Here is a 24,126-nt window from a genome sequence, read left to right on the forward strand (position 1 = left end):
TTTAATACTGAAATAAGCAATAAAATAATGTTGGTCTGCTTTGTGTATTAAAAGAACTTACACAGAGATTTTCGTTCCCACCTCTTTTACGAGGTCTTTCTTCTCAGATGGCCGCCATTTCGAGACTGTTGTGGTGATGTATTGGTTGCTATGTAAGTACGACATCGCGTCTATAAGCTCGACTTTCATTGGTCAAATAAACCATCGTGTCCAATGGAATTGATGTTTACAAACCCGAAACACGCACCTGAAGGCGTCGTTACCCCTTGCAACAAATCGGCGGCAACAGCGCTGGTAGTTGTGTTCCAAAGTTGTGACTTGCTTGTCAACAAAACAGAAAAAGATAATAATGACATTAAATAGCAGTTGGAACTGGTCATAGAAGACGAAATCAATCTGCAACCGAAGGTGCGAGTTTCTAATCATAAATGTATAATGCTTTAATTGTAAAAGGGGAATATATACTCAGTTTACAGCTTTGTAGACTAGTTGGTAGATAACATGGCGAGTCACTCAGATTAAACGTCAGGCCAACCCTGAAAAGATCATATCGTTGCAATGAGTGAATGTAAGCACATATGATGAGCTTTACAACTATAATTTTAAACTCCAGTCACGCACTATTCGTCAATTACTTTAGGCAAACGTATATCTATATCAACATACATGCAAAATCAGTAGATCAACACGTACAGTGACCGTACGTAGTGCTACATTGCTGGCAGTTTTCCAGTCGTCGTTTGGAAGACGTGCCATTTTATTCTGACAATTTCTGACTGCATAAATAAAGGGCAGTTATGATATGTGGTTTAAATTAATGTTTTATAGATTAGATTAATAATGTCTTCCAGACCCAAAATGGCAACAGCCAATGGACTTATAAATGGTGTGCGCCCAAACTCGCCAGTCAACAGCATTCTGGCATCAACAAGCAGAAATGGCACACTTGAAGCAGATAGTCTATCTCGACATAAGAGCAAAACCGCTGGGATGGGTCCAGATGGGTTTCCTGTGTTGCCTCCAATACAGAAGCCTTTGAGACAAAAAGAAGACCCATACTCCAAGAGCAAATTAATGACATTCCGCTTGGCTGATCAAAATAAAGCTCTTCTCATGCAGATTTTGTAAGTTGTTTTCAGTTATGACATACTGTCCGTGACAAATCATCAGTGTTAGACAATTATCGTTATAGAAGTCAGTGTTATAGAAGTAATATAAAAAGCTGCACTTCTCTCTCAGGCAGTAAATAGCAACTAGAATTAATAAAATTATGTAAAAAGCTATATGAACTAGAAAGATTCAAGTGTAAAGACCATGAATCATCATTACATCATGTTTATATATATATAAGCATATATATATATAATCTGTTTTCATGAATGAAAAATGACATCTTTTTGAAACTATTCGCAGACTCTATTTGCTGTTAACAAATTGTGTTAAAATACCAACTTCATCTTTTTAAAAATAACTATCGATACAATTTGCCAAGATGTACCTTTAATTGCCCATAACATCTTCATTATAGAATATTACTTTTCTAAGAGCCTCATAACTGAAGAGATACTTCATTGTTTAGACATGACAGTGCCATCAAAGCAGCAGATGAGGCTCACTTCTTTAATGAGACAAAAACAGAAGAAAGTCCTGGTCCACCAGAATATCCTGTTGAGGTATGTGACATATCATATTATCTGACCACTGATTAAGGTATTCTTGGAGTATGTCTATATGTTGAAATCTATACGCAAGTTTCTTGTTATTACCTTATCATACACTCAATATTGATGTAATTAATATTCTTGTGCAAGATTTCATGTACCAGTTTAAAAATATTTTGAATCCTGTATGTATTTGAAGCTTCGACAAAAGCTAACAGAGGATCAAGAAAAAGTGGTATGATTGCCTTGTATTTCAAAATATTTGCTTTTTTAAACTTCTCAAGCACATTTTGTCAACATTCATGGTCAATCATGTATATGTTTTCTACATTGTACACAAATTATTCTTTCATCACTCATTTTGCACCTAAAAATCACATTAGTTAAGAGAAAAACACACTTTTATTATGCACGCTGTTTTCTTCACTGACCTTTTCTATACACAGTTATTAAGGATTTTCTTATTATATTATTTATCGTTTTATTTTTAGTGAAAATTTCTCATATTGTTTTCACCATAGATGATGAGCAAAGATCGAAGGATAAGGGTAAGATTGTGTTTGTTCTATTATTCAATAAACTGCTTATACATCTGTTGGAAACTCATTCTGTTTCCATTTTTTCTCCTTTCCAGACCACTGTTCCTTTGTCTTGATCTGTATCTTTTAACTTCTCTCAGCATATTCCTCTGCTTTTTCTCTACCATTTTTATATGTTGATATGACTGAAGTATAATGTGCATTAATGTATATAATAAAATACACAATATTCACCATTAGTTTTGGATGTCTATGTGCCTGTAAATAGACTGGACTTCTATGACACTCAGTGAAATGCAGTATGGTTATTTTTCCTGAGAAACAAAAGATAAATATTGACTACAGACATGCTATGGTCTCAGTTATTACAATACATAATCACATTCTTTTTCTCATTATGACTTTTGTACCCTGTTGCATATAGTCATCTTTTTGTTTGTTTGGTTTTTTGTTTTTTAATTGCATCTGTCTCACCATATGTTAAATCTGCTTCATGTTTCATATTTATGGTTGCAGATAAACTACCAGTTCCTCAAGAAGTCTGTGGAGAGTGGCCCCATCACACCTATGCAGCATCAGTGGGCAGACCACATCAAGAACCTGATCCCTGAACATCTTCGCAACTCGCCAGCTCTAAAGGATGTAATGAATGAGTTATTTGAAGAAGTCCGCAGAAACTTCAAGGAAAGCATGAAAAAATCTATGGGTGTGTAACATTTTTCTTGACAGACTCTCTCCCTTTATGAAGATCTAACATACCTTTTTGATGCAATGCATGCCACATAAAGAGTGCCGCTTTAGATTCAAAATTTATGGATTTGCCTTTCCTGTTGGTATACCACTAGAACTGTCATGTCCTTCAGAGGTGAAGACGTGGAAGAATCACCACTATTGATAAAATCAAGAATGAAGGGAGCTGGCCAGGAATTGTGTGCATGAATAATTGATTGATTAGACTGATTGAGGTCTGTGCAATTTCCAAGCATTGATTTTGATGGCTGACTTTGGCATTTTTGCTGGATTAAATTTTAAAGAGGCTATGTAACAATAGGGACTCTTGTAACATTATTCTGAAATGAAGAAATGATTTTTTTCTTTAAAATTTGTTGAAATTCTGGTTCTAAAGAGAAATTGTTGAACAGACTGCAGAATTAGACAGAAAGGTAAATAAAATCATACCATTTGATCTGATTGTGAATAAGAATGTACAGCAAATTGTACCCTTATGAAAATGGGATACATCACAGCTTCTCATATTCTCTTAAGAAAATATCATTTATTTGCAGTCCAACATGTCCTCCTCAAACCACCAGTGAAGGGACTAGAAAATGATGTGGCAGGTCCACCACCCTCAGAACCAGAGTAAGAATTGACTGATTAATGAGCCAGTTCAAAGTAATTCAAGTCCATTAATGTTATTACCATAAATCTTTCTTCTTCTGTCATGGAGTATATTTTTGCTGCTTTCACATATAAAGAGATAGGAGAATGATTCAAGGATGTTAATCACCAACAAGGAGGTAAATAATTGTTGTATTTTTCTAATGGTGCTATATATATCTTCCCTCTTCTCTCTGAGTAACTGTGGACATTTTAAGTTACCCATGATTATCATTGGTGCATGTATTTGCAGTCTTGATTTATTTGTAATACTTTCAAGATTTGTTGCTCATTGGCTTCTGCAATATTTCATCTTATGCATGATAATTGTGCCATTTGGTATCTGTTCAGGGGTCTTGACTTCTCCCGATCTTGGCATGATGCTTTCCTGACTCACCGGGAAATCATCAAGGAAGAGCTGTATTTGCTGCACCCTTCCATGCAGACAGTGCTGCGAATGTGTCAGACGACTCTGGGCAGCATGATTCTGGTGGACTGCTCCACATACAGGTAAGCTAATGGTGACTGGTTCTAAAAACCAAGCAGTCTGCTTAGTTCTTTGATCATTTTAAATTAAGGAAAAAGTTAAAGATAGTCTCTTAATTTTGTGGTCACTTGGAAATGGCTGCAGTTATCGTGGAGGCCTTCATCTTTTGAGAGTGCGGTGCTCCTCTCTTGCTGCCTTGTCTTCCCCAAAATTGTAAATCTTCAGCGTTAACTGGGAGAAGCTTTAAACTTGTAAATAATCAGGATTAACTGGGATTAGCTATAGAGTATTTTTTTTTTGAATGCCCATCTTTTCATTCCCTAATTCTTAGTCTTTTGTAGTCTTCATAAATCCATACATTATAGGGAGATTGGTCTTGGCCATATTCCCTTGCCCAAAGATTGGAATTTTTTGCAACCTTGCAAGACATTTTCATCTGTCTCAAAGCGCATGAGGCACAAGAGAAGTGGCAAGATGGAGCTTTCTGTTCAGGAGGTGATCTAGTCACATGCTCAGTGCTGAGTGTGGGTATGGTCACTTTTCTTGTCAGGCCACATAATATTTTAACTGTCAAAGTGAGCACCTTGGACCTTTGACATTGGTGATCTGATCCCTTTGTTATCTGCTCCCCTCATTTGGAAATAGTTCCTGATGGGTGATTGTGGGAGTAGTCAAAACAGTGACACTTGTAAACAGCTATAGACCCTGATGTCTATACATTTGTGTATGATGCATTATAAGCAAAGTGTGTATGCTTCATGAGCATTTAAAAAAAATATGTTTGATGTATGCATACAGGATGAATGGACCTATGGACTTTGAAGGACTGAAGAACAGCGTGACCTTGGATCTTGAAAAGACTGAGGAGAAGCTGATGCACAGGTGATCATTTCACCTTTAAACATTTTTGTCCTTTGGCATCACTTTCTCTGTATCATCTTCTGTTTGATATGAACAAACTTAGAGATGTTCACATTGGATTTAAGTCAGAATCATCCACAGTTTATTCATAAAAAAGTTGCAAATACTGTGTTCCATTCTGATGAAATTTCTTTTGACACCTTGATGAAATTTACGACACTCTACAAGCATGTTAAATTCTAGTTCCATTTGTTACTTCAAACTTATTCTTTAAATTGTTTATTGCACTGACGTGTATAGGTGGATTGCTGTCTGTCTGCTGAGACCAACTCTTAGCCTCTTGTGAAGTTCTCCGCTGTTAGTCTCGGCGAGCCTAAACAATAAATGTGACTAAACTGAAAGCTTTGTACACACTGGCCTTGTTTTAGTAGTTAACTAGAAAAAAATCTTCTGCCAGCAGTCCAGTAATACAAACTCGTACTTAAAGCAAACAGAACCCAGGAGCAAACTTTTGTATGCACCAAGAATATTGATTTGCAAAGTGTTGAATCTAAATACAGATTAGCAGTAATTTTAAGAATATCCATTTATTGATGCTGAAGCATACTATTTTTTTATTAACCAGTTGGTATCCTGGTGTCATCAATATATTTGCTGATAAGAATAACTTCACCAGTATCAAGCCAGAGAAGATGGAGTCCTTCTACAACAGTGTCAGCACACTAATCTCCAATCAGGTAAATAGAACAGGATAGGGGATGTTGGGCAAGTTTGTTACTGACTTCTGATCAGTGGGGTTTTTGTTGTCATTTTATTCATCAATAGTAACATTTCTGTCTGCCACTTTCTGACATGAGAGATCAGTTCAAGTTTTCTAAAAGCAATCCAGTTCTTTAGAAGGCTCATCCGAGCACAAAATTATTTTCAAAACAGTTTGTGTTATTCATTTAAAGACACTCATTCTAAATAAAAATCCTGTTGCCTATGACATCACAAAAGAAGGCTCACTGATTGGGCAATGCCTCATGCATGAGTATTTGCTTGAAGCTCTCCCATTGGTTGCAGCCTTTTGTGATGTCAAAAATTAGGATTTAGGTCAATTTGTTCTTGATAAAATATGTAAAGATTGCTACAGGTTTTTGAACAAGCTGATGACAGGTTTGTGATTCGTTAATATATCAGCAACTTCCAGGGCCGCCGAGAGCCAGACCGGGCCCCGGGACAGACGACCTCTCCGGGCCCCTTGTACTTGTAATCGTAAATTATTTTCCCAGTATATAATGTACGTTTACAATTCGAATCTCAATATCTACACTCAAACTCAACTTCTGCTTGTGTAATGCTTGAGTGTTCTGTCCTTAGACCTTTCTTTAAAAAGAAAAAGAAAAGGAGAAGAAGAAAAAAAATCCACTGACCAAGGCCGGGCCCCCTTGACAGCCGCGGGCCCGGGTACACCAGTCCCCCCTGTCCCCCCCTCTCGTCAGGCCTGGCAACTTCTAGAGCTATTCAGTAAATGAAAATTTATATAGACTTCGTATATTGTATATACATGTATAGTCCAGCATTTTATAACTTAAAAGTGAATCTTTATTGTATTCAGTTTGTATGTTCACTCCCCAGCTGAAAGATTTGCTGCTGCGTACCATCAATGCGTACCTGTCTTTATTTGAGCATGACAATCGGCTAAAGCTGCCACTGCTCAAGATGGAGCTGACGTTCGATGATCAGGAAATGCAGTTTTATCCTCCAGTTCAAGACCTTGAAGAGGCTGTGTTGTTTGTGGTCACTCAGATCACCAAGACTATGCAACAGGTATCAATATCATTCTGTGTGCATACAAGCATGCGTATGTGTGCATGCATGTGCCTTTGTACATCTTTGAAAAATACATTAATATACACTTCAAACTGAGAACAAAGTTTGAATTTTAACTAAGTTTGAAGAGTATAGCAGTATGCAGCAAATATACAGAATAATTTGTAACGTACATGTATTACCATTATCCATCCATTTCTTCTTTGTATTGTCCCTGTTTCTTTATAGCAAAGTCTGCATGAAAAAAACTTCTGCATCATTGGCATGCAGCATATTTTCCTTATTTAAATCTTGTTGAGAATCTTGTGTGGTTTGTCTATGGACTTCCTGCTCAAGTATGTACTTGTATTTGTACACATTAATGTACACAAATAACAAACCTCAGCTATAAAATTGCTTGTGGTAGGTACCCACCATACAGTCCTGGCTTGCTGGTGGCAATACCACAACCAACACAGATGCCTGTGTAGCATCACACATACTCAAAGAGATTATCATCCAACTGAAACAGGCAGTTGAGAACTATTTTGAAGGTCCTCGTCAGCACCTTCAATCTTTCAGTAAGTTACATTGAGGCCATTTTGATTAAAGAGTGTACACTTTTTTTTTTTTGGTTTTAAAATGACTAGGTTCCCAAATTTGTTTTCTTAAGATACAAAACTATGAACATTATACATGAAGAAGGAAAAAAACAGAAAACAAACAAAACACACCCAGGAATTGGGATATATTTGCAACGTTACTGTAAATAGGAGAGCTGTATGCTAATAAGGCATATCCATTGATATGGACACCTCAGGCTTTGACCTCTTTCTGAGCATGGTGCTGTTGAAGGCATATCTCTTGAGAACAAAGATGGTTATGCACTCAGGCAAAGCTGACCTAGTATTTTTAAAATGGCTTGCACACCTGTGGACAGTTAAGAAAACAGAGAAACCTAATTTTCATTATCAGAGGTGTTCTTGATTATATATTATTTTCACCATTTTGAAGGATGATTTTGCAGTTTACTTAACAAATATTGAGAATGTTCATTGTAAAGGAAATGTATCAGTCATTACTCTGTTGTCTTCATCTTGTGTTCAGCTAAGCCACTCATGCTGCCATCAAGAATATTTATCAAGGTCTCTTTAAAGTTGTTTGCTGTGGCATAACACATACAGTTATATCAATGGTGCATGTTGTAAATAATTTTGATCCCTTTTGAAAACTGTGGTTAACAGACAATAACTGTTTAGTTAGAAACAACTTTATTTTAAACAAAGAAACATTGTTTTCTTTAACTTTCTGCAGTTGATCGGTATGACTACATTGTGAATGGAGAAGCACTGAAAGAAATTCACTCTTATATGGAGGAGGAACATACCTTTGCCGAATACACAACAGTAAGAGAGAGAGTGTGTGTGTGAGAGACAGAGAGAACATAACCGAGAAATCAAGAGGGTTAGATAAAGTACCTTTACAATTTTGCATGCAGGTTCAACCAGGGTTGCATATCAACTTTAACACTTCCACATTCTTCACGTAGAAGCACAGGTGTGAAAACCTTATTCTTTATTGTGCTACTGCTAGTATGCCTATAAAGTAAACTTTCTCAGTCTCCTAAGTGGAGACTGTAAAATGGACACAAGTCGTGGCCTAAATACCACACTGTCTGGCATACTTGGTGAAAACATTAAGGCTGGCAAAACTGGCTTGACACTCTGAGTGAAGAGTGCCTATTTGCTGACTAGACACTGTGGGTGAAAATGCCTGTTTGTTGGTTGTTTTTGTTGTGTACTTAGTCTCTTGAAGTCTCTGTTGGCTGTAGAGGCTGTAACTTGACCACAAACCCGCTATTCCTGTCAGAGGAGTGGAGAGTTTACGCTGCCACCTGGGCCACTGCACCTCACTGAGAAAACACTCTGTCTCATACTTATACACACACGCACACATATATATATATAGGTACGCACACAAGCAAATAAATTTGTTGTAATTTGCTATTTAGAAATGTACAGGGATGTTACATTTTCTTAAAAGCACCTTTGGCAGACTTATTTTAACAATTTTAACACCATGGCCCAGAAAACCACAACCAAATACATTCTGATGAATGTTTATCGCAAAATGTGACAGCAAATCGAAAAGTATCGTGCCCTGGCAAGTGAAATCATGGGCCTGCCGTCCATAGAACACTATGACATGATACGCCTGGACTGTGAAGATCTTAAGCGGGGATTGGCAGAGGCTGCCCGAGGACTGGCTGACGAACTCCTCAGTCGGGTATCTGCTGACCACCGCAGGGAAAATGAAAAGTAAGTCTTTTTGCCTTCTCTTTATTGCCCTCTAGTTTTGATGATGTTGCTTTTTTCCATGCCCTCCACTGGCATTCAGAGTAATATAGTTATTTTATTTGTTATTTTCAGCACATCGAAACTTTTAAAAAATACTTTTAAAATTTGTAAGATAGTCTGCATTATGCATTGAATTACATCTTGTTCATTTTCTTGGTTTCCTTTCACACATTAGGAACCCCTCCCCTCATGCTCATGGAGGCAGCACCCAAATGCATTGATGTTAGTACAAATTTGATGTGTTTTTTTGATCCCTGGTCTCGGACTAGATTGTCAGTATGGTGTCATTATTCTCACAAATATCTGATAAATTATGTTAACAGTTGCTAAGTCATCACCCACTTCACTTCATTCCTACCCAACTTTTAATAATTTGTGTTGGGATAAGCATGGTCTTCTAGCTGCTTGTGCTTGTCTGCAGCATATGCAAAGAGTTTGCCAATATTCAAGAGCAAGCACTCAAGTTGCCAGAAACAAGTGAAGAGCTGATGGAGATGGTCACCTTTGTGGAGAATGCTCGTACAATTGGCATGATCAAACTCAACGAGCGTATCAAGGTCAGGCTTAGGCATCAGTGTAAGAAATATCTTTAGAAACCTTTGTACTGATGCCTTTCATGTAGCCATGATGGTATGAAGATTGTAATTATCCAGGGCAAAACTATTTAGTAATTTATTTGAAACTTTTCATTTAGGTGTTTAATGCTAGATTTCATGTTAGGTGTAGATTTTGGTTGGTGCATCTCCTGTAAACCCCTTTTATCTAAAGAAGATTTTCCTTGATGTAAATGATTTGAAAGTATAACAATTTCCTTCCTCTATCTCAGTCTGTTTACTACCCTTTGAATGGTGCAGAAACGTTCTTGCTAAAGGTTATAGACGGCAATTTATTGTCTCTAGATGAGAGGCAAGTGTCAAGAATCACCTTGTTAAAGCATTCAACAGCGTTTGACAGCACTGATCATTCCACCTTGCTTAGCTCCCTGACCACTGTTTGTAGTATTTTGGATTCTGCCCTAGTGTGGTTTGGCCAAAACCCATGCGCTGTGCTAGATAATGGATTTCTCTCAGTAGTCACACCTTTGGCTGGAGTTTTTAAGGCCACAAATTTCAGGCTGTTGTTTCATATCTCTTCTGTAGCTTTTGCTGTGTTCTTTTGTTGCACTATTTCTACCATTCATATTATGTTCTTGTTGCTGAATAGCATTCAGACTATAACCCTAATGGGGTACAGAGCTATGTATGCACATTTATTGTTGTTGTTATTATTATTATTTGATTGGTCGTTTAGTTTTTCTGTCTTCTGAGTCTGTGTTGTTTGTGTGTATGTGTGGAGTGGTGGTGTGTGTGTTACATATGCATATTTTTTATGATATGTATGTTCAGGAGTCCAAGGATCGCCTGGCTTATCTGATCGATGTCTTCATGTTCACACCTAAAGACATTGAACTGAACTGCGAGGTGCTCACCTGGCCTACTCGAATCAACCCAGTTTTTGATGAGAATGATGTTGTAAGTGCTTTAAGGCTTTTCACAGACTGAATATCTTATCCTCAAACATAATTTTAATCACATTAACAATGGACATACCTGTTGAACTTTAAATACCAATGAAGTTCACATGATTTTTTTTGTTGAGATATTTTGGTATTAATTTTCAACAATCTGCAATTAACAAAGAGTTTTCAGTTTAATGTTAACAATGTATGTGTATGTTTTCTCTGATGTCTTTTTTTCAGAGTACTAACTTTCATCACTGTAGAACAGCAAGTATAATTAGTTTAGAAGAATGAGTCTGTATGGGTTGATTCATGTGCATAGCCCATGTTGTTTTTATATCTGCATGCTGTCACTTAAGTGAGTTTTCACAAGCTTGTGTCTAAGATCAATGTTTGGAATCTATATATACACCTGAATTCTGAAGGAAAGAAATCATTTTAATGATACACATCTTACATTTTACTTTTGGTTGGTTTGTTTTCACTGCCATTAGTAACATACACTTCATTCATAAGAACTGTTGAAGTTCATTTACTTGTTATGCATTTGGAGAGAAATTATTAAAGAAGATCAGCACAGAGTGTTTTTACACTGCATGTTTGGAATCATACCAATCATGTTTCATACTGTTAAACTGGTTAGACTAGAATAATATAAAGAAAGACCATATTTGTTGTTAGTATGTGTTCTGAGTCATAGACATTCACTTTAAACATTGCTGAATATTTCTAATAAATGAAATATGCCAGACAGACATGCTGGAAATAATTTTTTACCTCTTGAATTAACTAAACAGCTCAGAATGCAATATGATGATGTAAAATATGAATATGAGAATTATATTAAAACTTGGTTTTTGGGTTGTGGGAGGATGATTATAGGAGGTGACAGTTAACTGAATACATCATAATATGAGGTAGAATGAAGTAAATATTATGAGTAAGCAGAAGGCAAAGTGGTTACTATTACACCTGACTGCAGGTAGCACTGAAGTGAATAGAAACCAGCACTGTGGCAGGGTAGGTAACCAGACAGACAGGAAGCTATGATATGGCTTCTGGCAGGGAGCTTGCCTGTGTCTCTGTCACTTCTTTGAACAAGTAGTGATAGATTGTAAAATATTTCATAAAGTGTATGGTGATGTATCTATTTTCTCTTCAGCAATGATGAAAATAGGACATAAAAACTTATACAATAGTTAACCTATACTGTAAGCAGTTAATCTATACTGTCCATGATTAATATGTTTTAAACCTTGTATTTATGACAATGACAATTCTGTTTGTCTGTGCTTTGATAAATGTATACAGAAAGTAACACAGGACTAAATAATAAACCTAAAGAATTGTATTACCAAGAGTGAACAAAGTCTTTGCCATGTAACTTGCTGCTCCTTCACTCACCATTGTTTTGTGCTTTTTGTGTTCCGACTGCTTTCTTGACTGTGTTAACTGCACAGTCTGGCATTGGTTTCAGCTGGTGGAGAGCTCAAAGCAGAAGGCAGAGAAGAGCTTGGTAGAGAGACGGGAGAAGGTCATGCTTGAGCTAGAGAAGCTCCGCCAGCGCGTTGATGAATTCAACGATTATGGAGAACTGGATATGATGCAACAGTATGTGCAGGACGTAGTGAAGGTGCAACGACGCATTTCAGACCTCCAGGAACAGATTGAATGGATTAACAAGGTTTGTGCTGGGTACATTCATACAGCAATGTTCTGATGTAGTCAGATTCTATAAGTCAACTACTGTGATCGGAAGTAGAAAGAAGATATTGACAAAGACTTGCAGGTGAAAGAAATGATCTTATTTGTATGGCTTTGGAGTGCTTAAAGGTACAGAATTAAAAGGCTTTTAACACAGAATAAATATTGTGATTTTCATGTCTAATTGTCGAACATTTTTTTTAAATCTTACATGACTATATTGTAATCTTATAGGACAATGATAGGGCTATAATTTTGAATGTTTTGACTTTATAGTTGACGTGAATATATACAACTAAGTTGATCTATTAACAGTGAAAACATTTTTTATTAAATCTTAGAAATATGTTTTTAATGGGTAGCTCACCAGATCAGGACTTTTGGGAAATATTCTGATATCTGTATTTGGAATTTTTCTTTTTAACTGTAGAGAGATCTGATTCCAACCCCTGAAACATTGACATGAAGTGACTTATGTTTGTTGGCTTTTTCTTTTGACTTTGCCAGATAACATGACTCTAGGAGATAAATAGGGTATATTTACTCTCTAATCATCCAAAGTTGACTCCCTAACAGTGAGTGCCTGACATGGGGTGAGGTATTGATCAAACGAGCAATAACAGCTCAACACCTGGATGACACAACACTGAGGCTCTCCCAATCACCCTACTGTCTGATTAGGTTGAGTGTTGATCAAAAAGAAAAATGATGTATTGGCTTTGCTGTCTCCTTTATAGATTTCTGAGGGCTGATGCTTAGCTGACCAGCAAAGCCCCTCATCACATGCCAGCTGACTGTCTCAGAGTCAATTTTTGATGGTTAGAGAACAAAAGTAGCCTATCTATTACCTCTCATGGTCATATCACTTAGTAAGAGAATTTACAATAAAAATTTCATATTTCAGGAAGAGGCTCTGTTCAAATATCCCATCACCACATACCCCGATGTGGAGGAAATCACCAGCTCCCTAGACCCCTTCATGCGGCTCTTCAATGTGGTCCTCAAATGGCAACGGGCAGAGAAGAAGTAAGCTCTTTTTATGATTCCTCAATATCTGCAGCAGGAATACTTATTGGCCATTTTTTCAATAGTTCTATCAAAGAAAGTGAGGGATATACATATGTGTATACATGTGTTTGTGTGTGGAGGAAATAGCATTCAGGAAAGTTTTAATTTTGTAGATTTCTAGGTGTACATAGACTTTTAACAAGTACTACCTACTTGGTAGAAGGAGCTTAAACTAACCCTACCATAAGAAAACTGAAAGAAAGGTTAATTAGATTTATCTCTATACTCTCATGGCTTTCATGGATTTTATCCTCTTTCTGATCTTCAACATGGATCTCACAATCAGAGGATCGATTTTCTGCTGATATTTTAGAAATAGTATCTCATATCAACCTGAGTGAAGTCATTTGAAAAAATTGCATTCTGATATATTTTTTTATCATAATAAATCTTCACAATGAAAGGTGGATGGATGGGATGTTCCTGGAGCTGAACTCTGAAGCCATTGAGGCAGAAGTGGATGAGTACACACGAGAGTTGTATAAGATCCAAAAAGTATTTGCGGCCAAGGTGAAAAAGATGCAGATTGAGTGGGATGAACGCGACCGAGAGCGCAAGAAAAAGCGGCGCATGGCAGAGGAAGATGGCGAGGCTGTTCATGAGGAAGAGGCTGAAGAACTTCAGATTCCACAGGCTGTTGGTGTCTGCAACACTGTCATGGAAACTATGCAGGAGTTCAAGGTGAGTGGGAAAAGTTCAGAAATATCATTGAGTCCACAGGCTGCTGGAGTCTTGAACAAAGTCTTAGAAAAAGGGGACTCTCTCTATCTAGATATATACAAACAGAGTCCCATTATCTCACTATTTGTTATTTTGCCAACCATACCTCTTACCACCCTTAGGGACAGAACAGATTTCCCCTAAAGTTACCACTTCCCTAGATATGAATATTAATAATAATAAAGTAGATTTATCAAAGGCAGGCTCAGAGTGCTTTACAAAAAAATAAGCAATCCTCATTATCTTGCCATCGTGGCCTCTTGCCCAACATTTGTGCTGAACCTATGATGGTGAGATAACGTTAAGACTCTGTGTGTGTCCTCTTGTCATCATTACAGTGAGAATAAGGTGTCCTGAGATCAGATTTCATCCTAGATTACTATTCTTTCTTTGCATATGACACCTATTTCAAGGGCCAGGTGTTTTGCCCTGACAGTGCATAATGCTTACTTGGCATAAAACACCAATGCTTCCTACCTCTTTTTTAAAACTTGAGGTGTTGATGTCACATTCTTTTGTTGTTTTTCAGACGATTGTGCCAGTAATCTCTATCATGTGCAACCCTGGTATCAGAGAGCGTCACTGGACCAAAATGTCGGATATAGCTGGCTTTGATCTGACTCCTGATACAGGTACAACACTTCGGAAAGTCTTGAAGCTCAACCTTGAACCCTACATGGAACAGTTTGAACAGATATCAGGAGCTGCCTCCAAGGTACACTGTTTAAAATAATCTGAAACAAAACCTAAATAAGGATAAAAATTGTGATGCTGTGTCCTTAGAAAACCTTTGTATTGCCATGAAATGTATCAAGGTGCCCAACTCATGCCTTCATCATTATACAGGAATTTTCACTGGAGAAGGCCATGAAGAAGATGATGGATGAGTGGGAATCCATTGCCTTCACATTAATACAGTACCGTGACTCTGGCATTTCCATCCTTGCATCTGTTGACGATATTCAAACAACTCTGGATGATCAGATTGTCAAGACACAGACCATGCGAGGCTCCCCCTTCATCAAGCCTTTTGAGACTGAAATTAAGGTGTGTGTTTGTGTGTGATACAGTTTTATGATAAGCATGTTAAAAACATATCAAAACAATAATACTTCGTTATCAAAATGTACTATTGAAACATAAAGGTCCCAGAATTACTAAAGCAGGAATGCAGGCTTTTAATATGTATGTATTGAAGAAAATGAGTTAAATTAGTCAGCAGATAGTCAAAAACATAAAATAAGACCATGATGCCAGGTGCTGGTAACTAATGATAATCAGCAAGTTTATTCAAACAATGTTCAGTTTTTTAACAATGTTGGAAGCCAACCTGCTTACGGTTCTCAATCACTTGTCAGACATGGGAGGAGACCCTGATGCGAACACAGGAGACAATAGATGAATGGCTGAAGGTGCAGGCCCAGTGGTTGTATCTGGAGCCCATTTTCTCCTCAGAGGACATCATGCAACAGATGCCTGAAGAAGGACGCCTGTTTCAGATGGTGGACCGCAACTGGAAAGACGTTATGCGCCATACAGTCAAGGATCCCAAGGTAACATGCATGATGATGACAAACATTTTGATCATCAGTATCATCTTGATGATGGTAGTGATACTGGTGGCAATGGTGGCGGTTTTAAATGAGTGGTAACTGAGCAGTGTTGATGATGTAAAGGAGGAAGGCAGGTCACATGCAGCTTAGCCATCCATTGTTGTCATCCTCTCTACCTGCACAGGTGCATACACTTACACACTTACCTAACAGTAGATAGGGCACAGGTGTGTACAGTTTTATTTCTGCAAGTTAATGTGCATGCTTATTTCAGGTGCTTGTAGCTACAGGACTGCAAGGCTTGCTGGAAAAGTTATCTGACAGTAATGGTCTTCTGGACAAGATCATGAAGGGTCTCAATGCTTATCTGGAAAAGAAACGACTATTCTTCCCAAGGTGTGTTTTGTTTAGGTACTTGGCCACATAATCAGCATAAACATGGCTAGCATGCCATGTCTGGTTGTTAAAAGAACCTGTGCTTGGTCAGGTTTTGATTAGCTATTGATTATAGGAAAACAAAAAATTTTTGTTGCAGAATTTGTGCAAAGAGATTATTTTTTGCAGATTCTTCTTCCTGTCTAACGATGAGATGCTCGAGATTTTGTCAGAGACTAAAGATCCACTAAGAGTACAGCCACACCTGAAGAAGTGCTTCGAGGGCATTGCCAAATTAGAGTTTGACAACAAGCTTGACATCCATGCAATGTTTAGTAGCGAGGGAGAGAAGGTACACACTTTTGATCATGCTTAATCTTCACACATGAAATGGGATTGATAATCTAAATCCAGTTCTGACAAATTTTTATCTTCATTACAATAGTTTTCTTTAATAGGCATTTCATATGTTTGTTTCTTCTTTGTAAAAAAAAAAACAAAAAACAACGGGACCTGAAATTTATGTAGAGAATCTGATTTTTGTTTAGTAATATTCCAGTGGAGGTTTAATTGTAATGCTGTACATTTGCTAAATAGATTGGTCCATTAATTAGAGCAATTAACCCATTAATTAGAGCAATCAGAAATATTAGTCTCAGAGTGGACCTACAGAAAAATCAGCCCAAATAATAAAATCAAGGTGATATTCACCTAGTATACTTTCCAACTTATGGTGTCATTCTTTTAAAACTGTGTAGGTAAAAATGAGCCAGGTTATCTCAACCTCAGAAGCTAGAGGGGCTGTGGAGAAATGGCTGCTGCAGGTTCAGGATGTAATGCTGATGTCTGTTAGAGATGTTGTGGAAGCTGCAGTGGAGGTAAATGAAAGTAACCATACATATATTATGTTTACTAATAAACATTTGTAACTATATGCATGTATTCAGTTACTAACCATTTGTACAATAAAATAAAAAGGAAGTACACGTACTTTAAAAAAAAGTATATCTATATATTTCTGCTCTCTGGGCAATTTTTCTGTCAGAGTTCTTGTTTCACAGGTTTTTTTTTGTGCACATATTGTTTGGTTGAAGTGGGTTGTATTTGGTGTGCTTACAAGAGTATTGAAAGAAGCATAAAATCATTGCATCTTTTCGTCCAGGCATATCTTATCTCCCCACGAACAGACTGGGTCAAAGAGTGGCCCGGCCAAGTGGTGCTCTGTGCTTCCCAGGTCTACTGGACTCGCGAGGTGCATGAGGCTATCAAGACTGGCCCACTTGGCCTGAAGGACTACTGGGATCGCTTGCAGGAACAACTCAAGGACGTTGTCGCCCTGGTGCGAGGCAAGCTGACCAAGCAGCAGCGCATAACTTTGGGGGCACTCGTTGTCATTGATGTGCATGCACGTGATGTGGTCCTGGACATGGCCAACAAAGGTAAGTGGTGGGCAACCTGCTTTCTTTCTTTACCCTTTAACTAGTTTTCACTGCAACTCACCTCAATGTATAACCTTTGTGCTCACAGAGATAAATATTTATTTATGCGCATGTTTTGATTGTGTGGCTGTACTTTGCTATGTAATCTACTGTAGATGGTGAGATTAAAATAAATTGTAATAAAGTTTATTGTTATTGTATCATAAAATTAATGTGTACGTCTCAGGAACTCACAGATAGCATGTTGATCATAACCATCTTGAAAAACAACAAAATTATGATGACATATTAATATTGCATTTCAACTGGAATGAGAGCAGCTTCATTGTTCATCAACTTTATGCAGGTGTCGCCACACAGAATGACTTCAACTGGCTGGCCCAGCTGAGATACTATTGGGAAGAGTCTAGAATGCTTGTCCGCATCACAAATGCAACTGTCAACTACTGCAACGAATATCTGGGTAACTCTGCACGTCTTGTCATCACTCCCCTGACAGATCGGTGCTACCGAACACTTGTGGGGGCCTTCCATCTCAACCTCAATGGAGCACCCGAAGGTCCAGCTGGCACCGGCAAAACTGAGACTACCAAAGACCTTGCTAAAGCTATAGCTGTGCAGTGTGTTGTCTTCAACTGCTCTGATGGACTTGACTACATTGCCATGGGCAAGGTCAGATAATATTTCATGTCAGAAGGTTGTTTATCTGTGTAATGGTAAAAAATCATGGATAAAGGACAACTAGAATGAGAAAATTAAAATAATTTGAGATGAATACGACTGAATGAGGTTTCAGGTGTGAGATAAATGATGTTAAATATAGATAAATAAAGCTGATATGAAACCTCATCAATTTATAGCATTCTATGAAAAAGAAAGAATGTTTATTTATAGTTTGGTGTTGCTCTTGTCTTTACAGTTCTTTAAAGGTCTTGCCTCGTCCGGTGCTTGGGCATGCTTTGACGAGTTCAACAGAATCGACCTTGAAGTCTTGTCTGTTGTGGCTCAACAGGTGAGTTTTCTGTCCAACTATACACTCTTTTGCTTATAGTACTATTTTTCTAAAGCAGTATGTAATAATTTAGTCAATTCCTATTTCAAGTAGCACGATATTTGCATTGGAGAAAAGTTTTTTTTTAAAAGTGTTCCAGAGATATCAAAAACTTGGAATAACTGTGAAAAAGATCACAGAAAATACATTTTGTAGTAACAGCAAATTTAGTACAGACCAATTTAGTTCACTTTTAGTTACGTGCTATTAAAATTCAACCCTGTTTCCATGGCGACACATGGTGTCTAACTCTGAGATGATGGTGTGGGTCTTTCAGATCCTGTGCATCATCCGAGCTGTCCAAGCTCATGTCCAGAGGTTTGTCTTTGAAGGCACAGAGCTTGACCTCAACCCTAACTGTTATGTGTGTATCACCATGAACCCTGGCTATGCTGGCCGCTCAGAACTTCCAGATAACCTCAAGGTAAACTGACTGAACAATCATACATTTCCTGGACTTTAGACAGAAACTTTGATGTACTCTTCAACTCTTACATATTCAGCAACACGTTGCAACTTTGAAGAAGTGGCACTTTGTATCACCTGCCAGTAGGTTGTAGTGGAAAGTTGGGATGGAGAGACTATGCAGGGTCTGCACTCACTCCAAGCAAGATACTGTATCAGGATTAGGATTGTTTATCTCTGAAGTTGAATATAAGTTACCATGGATACCAGCTCTATTACTTATTTCTTCTTGACTATATTTCATGGCATCTTGTCCTGGCTGGAACTTTTAACTCATAACAGTTCTCTTGGAAAAGTCATAGGCAATTTATTAAATGAACAGTAATTTACTTGCAGGTGTTGTTTCGAACAGTGGCCATGATGGTTCCAGATTATGCCATGATTGCCGAGATCTCCTTGTATTCATTTGGATTTCTGGATGCCAGAAACCTCGCAGTGAAGATTGTGACCACGTACCGCCTGTGCTCCGAGCAGCTTTCCTCCCAGTTTCACTACGACTACGGCATGCGAGCTGTTAAAGCAGTACTGTCAGCAGCTGGAAACCTCAAGCTCAAGTTCCCTGATGAAGCAGAGGATATTTTGGTGAGAGCAGTATTCACATGGATGCTTTTAAGCTCTTGGCAACTTTTCATTGAGAGTATTATATTGGTATATTTAGTTGGTTTTAAAGGAAGAGCAAGTCCTTGTAGTGATTTCATAGGGTAAAGAAAAAAATGTGCAAGGGGATGTTTGGGAATAGGGAGATTACATGGATGGGGTGGTTGGTTGTTGGCATTTTCTGCTATGTCAGCAGCAAAGGCCAGATTGCAGTGGGGATTGAGGAGAAGCTATCTAGGAAGGAAGTCTGGTCATGACAGATTGCGTTAAACCCTTCATTTTGTGTCATCTAAGGACATACCACCAGAATGCTAATCTGTCTCATTTCTTGTATACTTGTTAGCATTGTGAACCAAAAATTTGTGAGAGAAGGCTATAATCTTTTTATTTGTGAAGTGTATATGAGAGAAGGCTATAATCGTTACATTTGTAAAGTGTAAAATGATCTGCTTATGTTGGCAGTGATAGTAGAGATGTGATTTATTACTTTGACAGTTGCTGCGGTCCATCATCGACGTAAACCTTCCCAAGTTTTTGTCACATGACATTCCACTTTTCAACGGCATCATCTCAGACTTGTTCCCAGGCCTACATCTACCTGAGGCGGACTACAAAGTTTTCCTGAATGCTATGGAGCGCATTGCTCTTCAGAAAAACTTGCAGTTTGTGGACTTTTTCAAGGAGAAAATTATCCAGACTTATGAGATGATGATTGTACGCCATGGCTTCATGCTTGTGGGTGAGCCTTTTGGTGGCAAGACCAAGGTGCTTGAGACTTTGCAAGGTGGAATGACTATGTTGTGCAATGAGGGTGAAGAGGAATATGAGCGGGTTATCACCAGGATAATAAACCCCAAATCCATTACCATGGGTCAGCTGTTTGGACAGTTTGATCCCGTGTCCCATGAGGTGAGTCTACTCAATTTTGATTCTAGAACAAAATGCATATTTGTCTTTTTCTTGGGCTTTTTGTCGGTATTTAACTATTAGGTACATTAACCATTATTTTAATTTTCTCCTTATTTCTTTTTGTTGATTTATTTTTATTAAGCAGATAACTGAGAATGACCTCTTGTACTATTTGTTGACCTATTGTTCTATTTAATTTTAGTGGACGGATGGAGTAGTGGCCAACACTTTCCGTGAGTTTGCTTCTACAGACACGCCAGACAGAAAATGGGTTATCTTTGATGGTCCCATTGATGCCCTGTGGATTGAAAACATGAACACTGTGCTTGATGACAACAAGAAGCTGTGTCTTATGAGCGGAGAGATTATTCAAATGTCTCCAGTCATGAGCTTGATCTTTGAGACAATGGATCTCTCGCAAGCATCTGTAAGCAGCTTTGTTGATCAGTCTGGATACCTATGAGCCTGTCCATTTGTCCATTGGCCAAACAATCTGTCTCGCTTGCCAACTTTCTTCCCTCCTTTCTTGCTTTCTTTACTTCTAATTTTTTGTTCTTGCTATATTTTGCTCTTTCCCTTTTTTATGGACATTATTTATTTCATCTTTCTTTTGTCTGCTTATTTATCAATTTATTTCCTTTGGCCATCATAGTTTCTGTTAGCATTTCTCATCTCCTGTTTTTGATACAAATTCCATTTATTGGACTGGCAAGCTTACAGATGATGTCAGTGTTGTTCCCTTGTGTCGTACAGCCAGCTACTGTGAGTCGGTGTGGCATGGTGTACCTGGAACCCATCACACTAGGCTGGCGTCCACTGGTCAAATCCTGGCTTCAGGTCTACCCTCAGGTTCTAGGAGAAGAGTGTAAAGAGCTCACCCATGTCATGTTTGAGTGGCTTGTAGACCCCTGCTTGGACTTCGTGCGTAAGAACTGCAAGGTGGGCAGACTTCTTGCTTTTGTTTCATTTTAAGAAGTGAGAAATTCTCTTTGGGGTTCAGGTCTACTAGAGCATTGCGCAATTCTAACTCATTTTCATACACACATATATACACAGATGATCTCAAGTGTGACTGTCACCATATACATTGTGGATGCATTTGTCTGTGTGTGTTTTTCAGGATTACTGTCCCGCAGGGCAGGCTAACCAGGTCCACTCGCTTATGCGTCTGATGGACATGCTGATGCATGAACCAGTCAACAAGGAAGATTCAGCAGATAACAAGCATCTTCGGTTTTGGCTTGCTGTAACTATTCCATTTTCTATTGCTTCGAATCAGAAAGTCCAGTAGTTAGAAATAATATACAAAATGTGTCCTCTTATGACAAAAACATTTCTTCCAGTTTTGGTTTGAAATGCCATACTTTAAATATTTTATATTCATACTTATGACACACTTATTGTCAGCCTGATTTTATGTGTGTGCATGCATACTATAGCAGTATTGTAGCGGTAAAGATGATCCTGTCACCTTTTGGTTGTTGGGGAGTGAGGTGTTAGAGACTGATCTTATCTCCAAGCCAGCTTTTTTGTGATCAGCAGATTGTCAGAAAGGCTTCCAGCTTTTTTACCGTACCAGAACATGTACTAGCAAAATTTGTTTTATTGAGTTCAGATAAGCATTATCTCTATTTGCTTGTGTGCAAAAGTAACGACCACTTGTAATTGCTTGTACTCTCTGCAGTCCAGCTGCTCCACCAAATGTTTTGTCAGTTGTGTGCACACACGGGTACATAATGTTGTAGGTGTGTCTTAAGAATGTCTAGATCAGGCATGTCAAACTAAGGGCCATGTGGGTCACATTTGTGTTCATGAAGGCCACAAATGTATACAGTGTCATTTGTGTTGGTTGCAGGTGTGCTTGCAAAGGGCCACATGCGGCCCGTTGGCCGTTTGACAGGCCTGGTCTATATTTAATTGATCTTTGTTAACATCCTAATTAGCCTTTACTACATTGTCTTTTATATAAAGAATAAGAGAGAAAAAAGCCTTGTTGAGATCTAATATTTTATTTCCAGGCTGCTTTGATGTTTTCCATCCCATGGTCCATTGGAGGATGTTTGGATGTTGACAGCCGCAAAAAGTTTGATGTCTTCTACAGGGATCTACTTTCAGGCAAGTTTGATGAGAATCCAGTGCCAAAGGAGATTGGCAAACTGGAAATTCCATTTCCTCCTGAACAAACGACTTACGACTACTTCTTTGAGGTAAGTGCTTTGTTCTTACCTTTAATTTATTAGTTTACTTATCTAAAATGTTCATCTGTAGTAAACACTTCTAGAATAACTTTACAGTTTTAACACAATGCATGGTGGGTAACCCTTGATAAAAACATGCATCACATCCATATCCCAGTTGACTTGTTGCAATATCAATGCTACTCAGTAGAGTTGCCTTACTGCTTTTCTTCCCTTATTTCTAATAACTTTATATGATTTTGCAGCTTACATACTTGCAGAGTTCATGTGTAACTTAGGTAATGAAAGGCATTGTTTTTAAAAACTTGAATTTCTATTTCAAAATAGCAAAAAGCGAAGGGTCAGTGGCGTCACTGGAATGACCTGGTGCGGGGCACAGAAATCAAGACCAAGAAGATCCGTGAGATGCTGGTTCCCACCATGGACACAGCTCGCTACACCTTCCTGATGGACCTCTGTATTGAGCATGCTAGGTGACCACACCAAAGTCATTCTTTTGGAGTTGTATTACTCAGTGCCGAGACACTTTGTGTGCCACTTCTCTTGATGATGGCTTATGTTGAATACTTTAGGGACAGTTATGGTAGAGAGTAGACTGCTACAACAACCAGTAGTCAGGTCATCTCAGTGAATATCACAAACTGCTTGTGACTGGACTGGTGGTGGTGGTGGTGGTGGTGATGGTGGCAGTACTGACAGCTCATGTTAAACGAGGATGCCTTGGGAAAAAAAAGTTTAGTTTAAGTTTAGTGAATGAGGATGTCTGGGAAAAAGAGACAAAGTTTTAAATTTCATGCACATGGAAGAAAAGGCAATGTTTTAGGTTCATGAAGATAAGATGAGAAGACAACATCTAACGTTCAGGGAGGATATTTTAGGATGTTTATTGAAGAAATGGAAAATTGCTTACAGCATACCTTGGAAAAAGATAGCACATCTTTAAGTTTATCTGCTGTTTTCCTATATAATTATTTTATTGCCGAAAGAAGAATGATTTGGAATAGTTCATTTGATGTGCTTCTACACTAGAAGATACAGACAGTAAAACTCTTCATCTGTGTGTTGCAGGCCACTGCTGTTTGTGGGCCCAACAGGCACTGGCAAGAGTGTTTACGTACAAGATAAACTCATGAATGGTCTGTCCAAGGACCGCTATCTACCCACCTTTGTCAACTTCTCAGCTCAGACTAGTGCCAACATGACACAGGTAAGCAGAAGCATTTAGGGAAAGTGTCACCAAATACTGTCATTGGTCTCATTCATGATTTCTGTATGTATTACTTGAAGGGATGAAGTAGAAAATAAGCATTTCATGGACAAATAAGACTCTAACTCATTCGTCTAAGACAATTGTATATTCTTTCAACTTAGAACACAATGATTCCCTTAGGTCACATGTAATTATCAGTCAAACATGGTGCTCGTGCTAAACATTTTACACAAATCTTTGTTCATGCACCCTCAAAAATG

The 24,126-nt window shown here is 38.1% G+C and overlaps 1 protein-coding gene across 2 annotated transcripts in view; it reads left to right on the top strand.

Annotated features, from left to right (window-relative positions):
- The first annotated feature begins 251 nt into the window (after positions 1–251).
- Positions 252–24,126, top strand: part of LOC112571759 (dynein heavy chain 12, axonemal-like) — a 51,590-nt gene continuing 27,715 nt past the window's right edge. For both annotated transcript variants that reach the window (XM_025251032.1, XM_025251031.1), the window contains exons 1-36: positions 252–408; positions 852–1,124; positions 1,580–1,673; positions 2,183–2,209; positions 2,717–2,906; positions 3,487–3,562; positions 3,932–4,090; positions 4,866–4,949; positions 5,554–5,665; positions 6,549–6,740; positions 7,150–7,303; positions 8,037–8,128; positions 8,862–9,040; positions 9,501–9,636; positions 10,465–10,590; positions 12,055–12,261; positions 13,186–13,307; positions 13,754–14,030; positions 14,599–14,784; positions 14,916–15,116; positions 15,428–15,622; positions 15,897–16,018; positions 16,187–16,349; positions 16,756–16,875; positions 17,160–17,436; positions 17,783–18,108; positions 18,356–18,448; positions 18,765–18,911; positions 19,289–19,534; positions 20,045–20,458; positions 20,661–20,885; positions 21,212–21,397; positions 21,579–21,704; positions 22,477–22,665; positions 22,984–23,129; positions 23,725–23,863. In XM_025251032.1, the coding sequence (XP_025106817.1) occupies positions 859–1,124; positions 1,580–1,673; positions 2,183–2,209; positions 2,717–2,906; positions 3,487–3,562; positions 3,932–4,090; positions 4,866–4,949; positions 5,554–5,665; positions 6,549–6,740; positions 7,150–7,303; positions 8,037–8,128; positions 8,862–9,040; positions 9,501–9,636; positions 10,465–10,590; positions 12,055–12,261; positions 13,186–13,307; positions 13,754–14,030; positions 14,599–14,784; positions 14,916–15,116; positions 15,428–15,622; positions 15,897–16,018; positions 16,187–16,349; positions 16,756–16,875; positions 17,160–17,436; positions 17,783–18,108; positions 18,356–18,448; positions 18,765–18,911; positions 19,289–19,534; positions 20,045–20,458; positions 20,661–20,885; positions 21,212–21,397; positions 21,579–21,704; positions 22,477–22,665; positions 22,984–23,129; positions 23,725–23,863 (5,994 nt within the window). In that variant the 5' untranslated portion in view covers positions 252–408; positions 852–858. The remainder of the gene's footprint in view (positions 409–851; positions 1,125–1,579; positions 1,674–2,182; positions 2,210–2,716; positions 2,907–3,486; positions 3,563–3,931; positions 4,091–4,865; positions 4,950–5,553; positions 5,666–6,548; positions 6,741–7,149; positions 7,304–8,036; positions 8,129–8,861; positions 9,041–9,500; positions 9,637–10,464; positions 10,591–12,054; positions 12,262–13,185; positions 13,308–13,753; positions 14,031–14,598; positions 14,785–14,915; positions 15,117–15,427; positions 15,623–15,896; positions 16,019–16,186; positions 16,350–16,755; positions 16,876–17,159; positions 17,437–17,782; positions 18,109–18,355; positions 18,449–18,764; positions 18,912–19,288; positions 19,535–20,044; positions 20,459–20,660; positions 20,886–21,211; positions 21,398–21,578; positions 21,705–22,476; positions 22,666–22,983; positions 23,130–23,724; positions 23,864–24,126) is intronic.

This window comes from Pomacea canaliculata, linkage group LG9 (assembly GCF_003073045.1).
Source record: "Pomacea canaliculata isolate SZHN2017 linkage group LG9, ASM307304v1, whole genome shotgun sequence".
NCBI classification, from domain to species: Eukaryota; Metazoa; Mollusca; class Gastropoda; order Architaenioglossa; family Ampullariidae; genus Pomacea; species Pomacea canaliculata.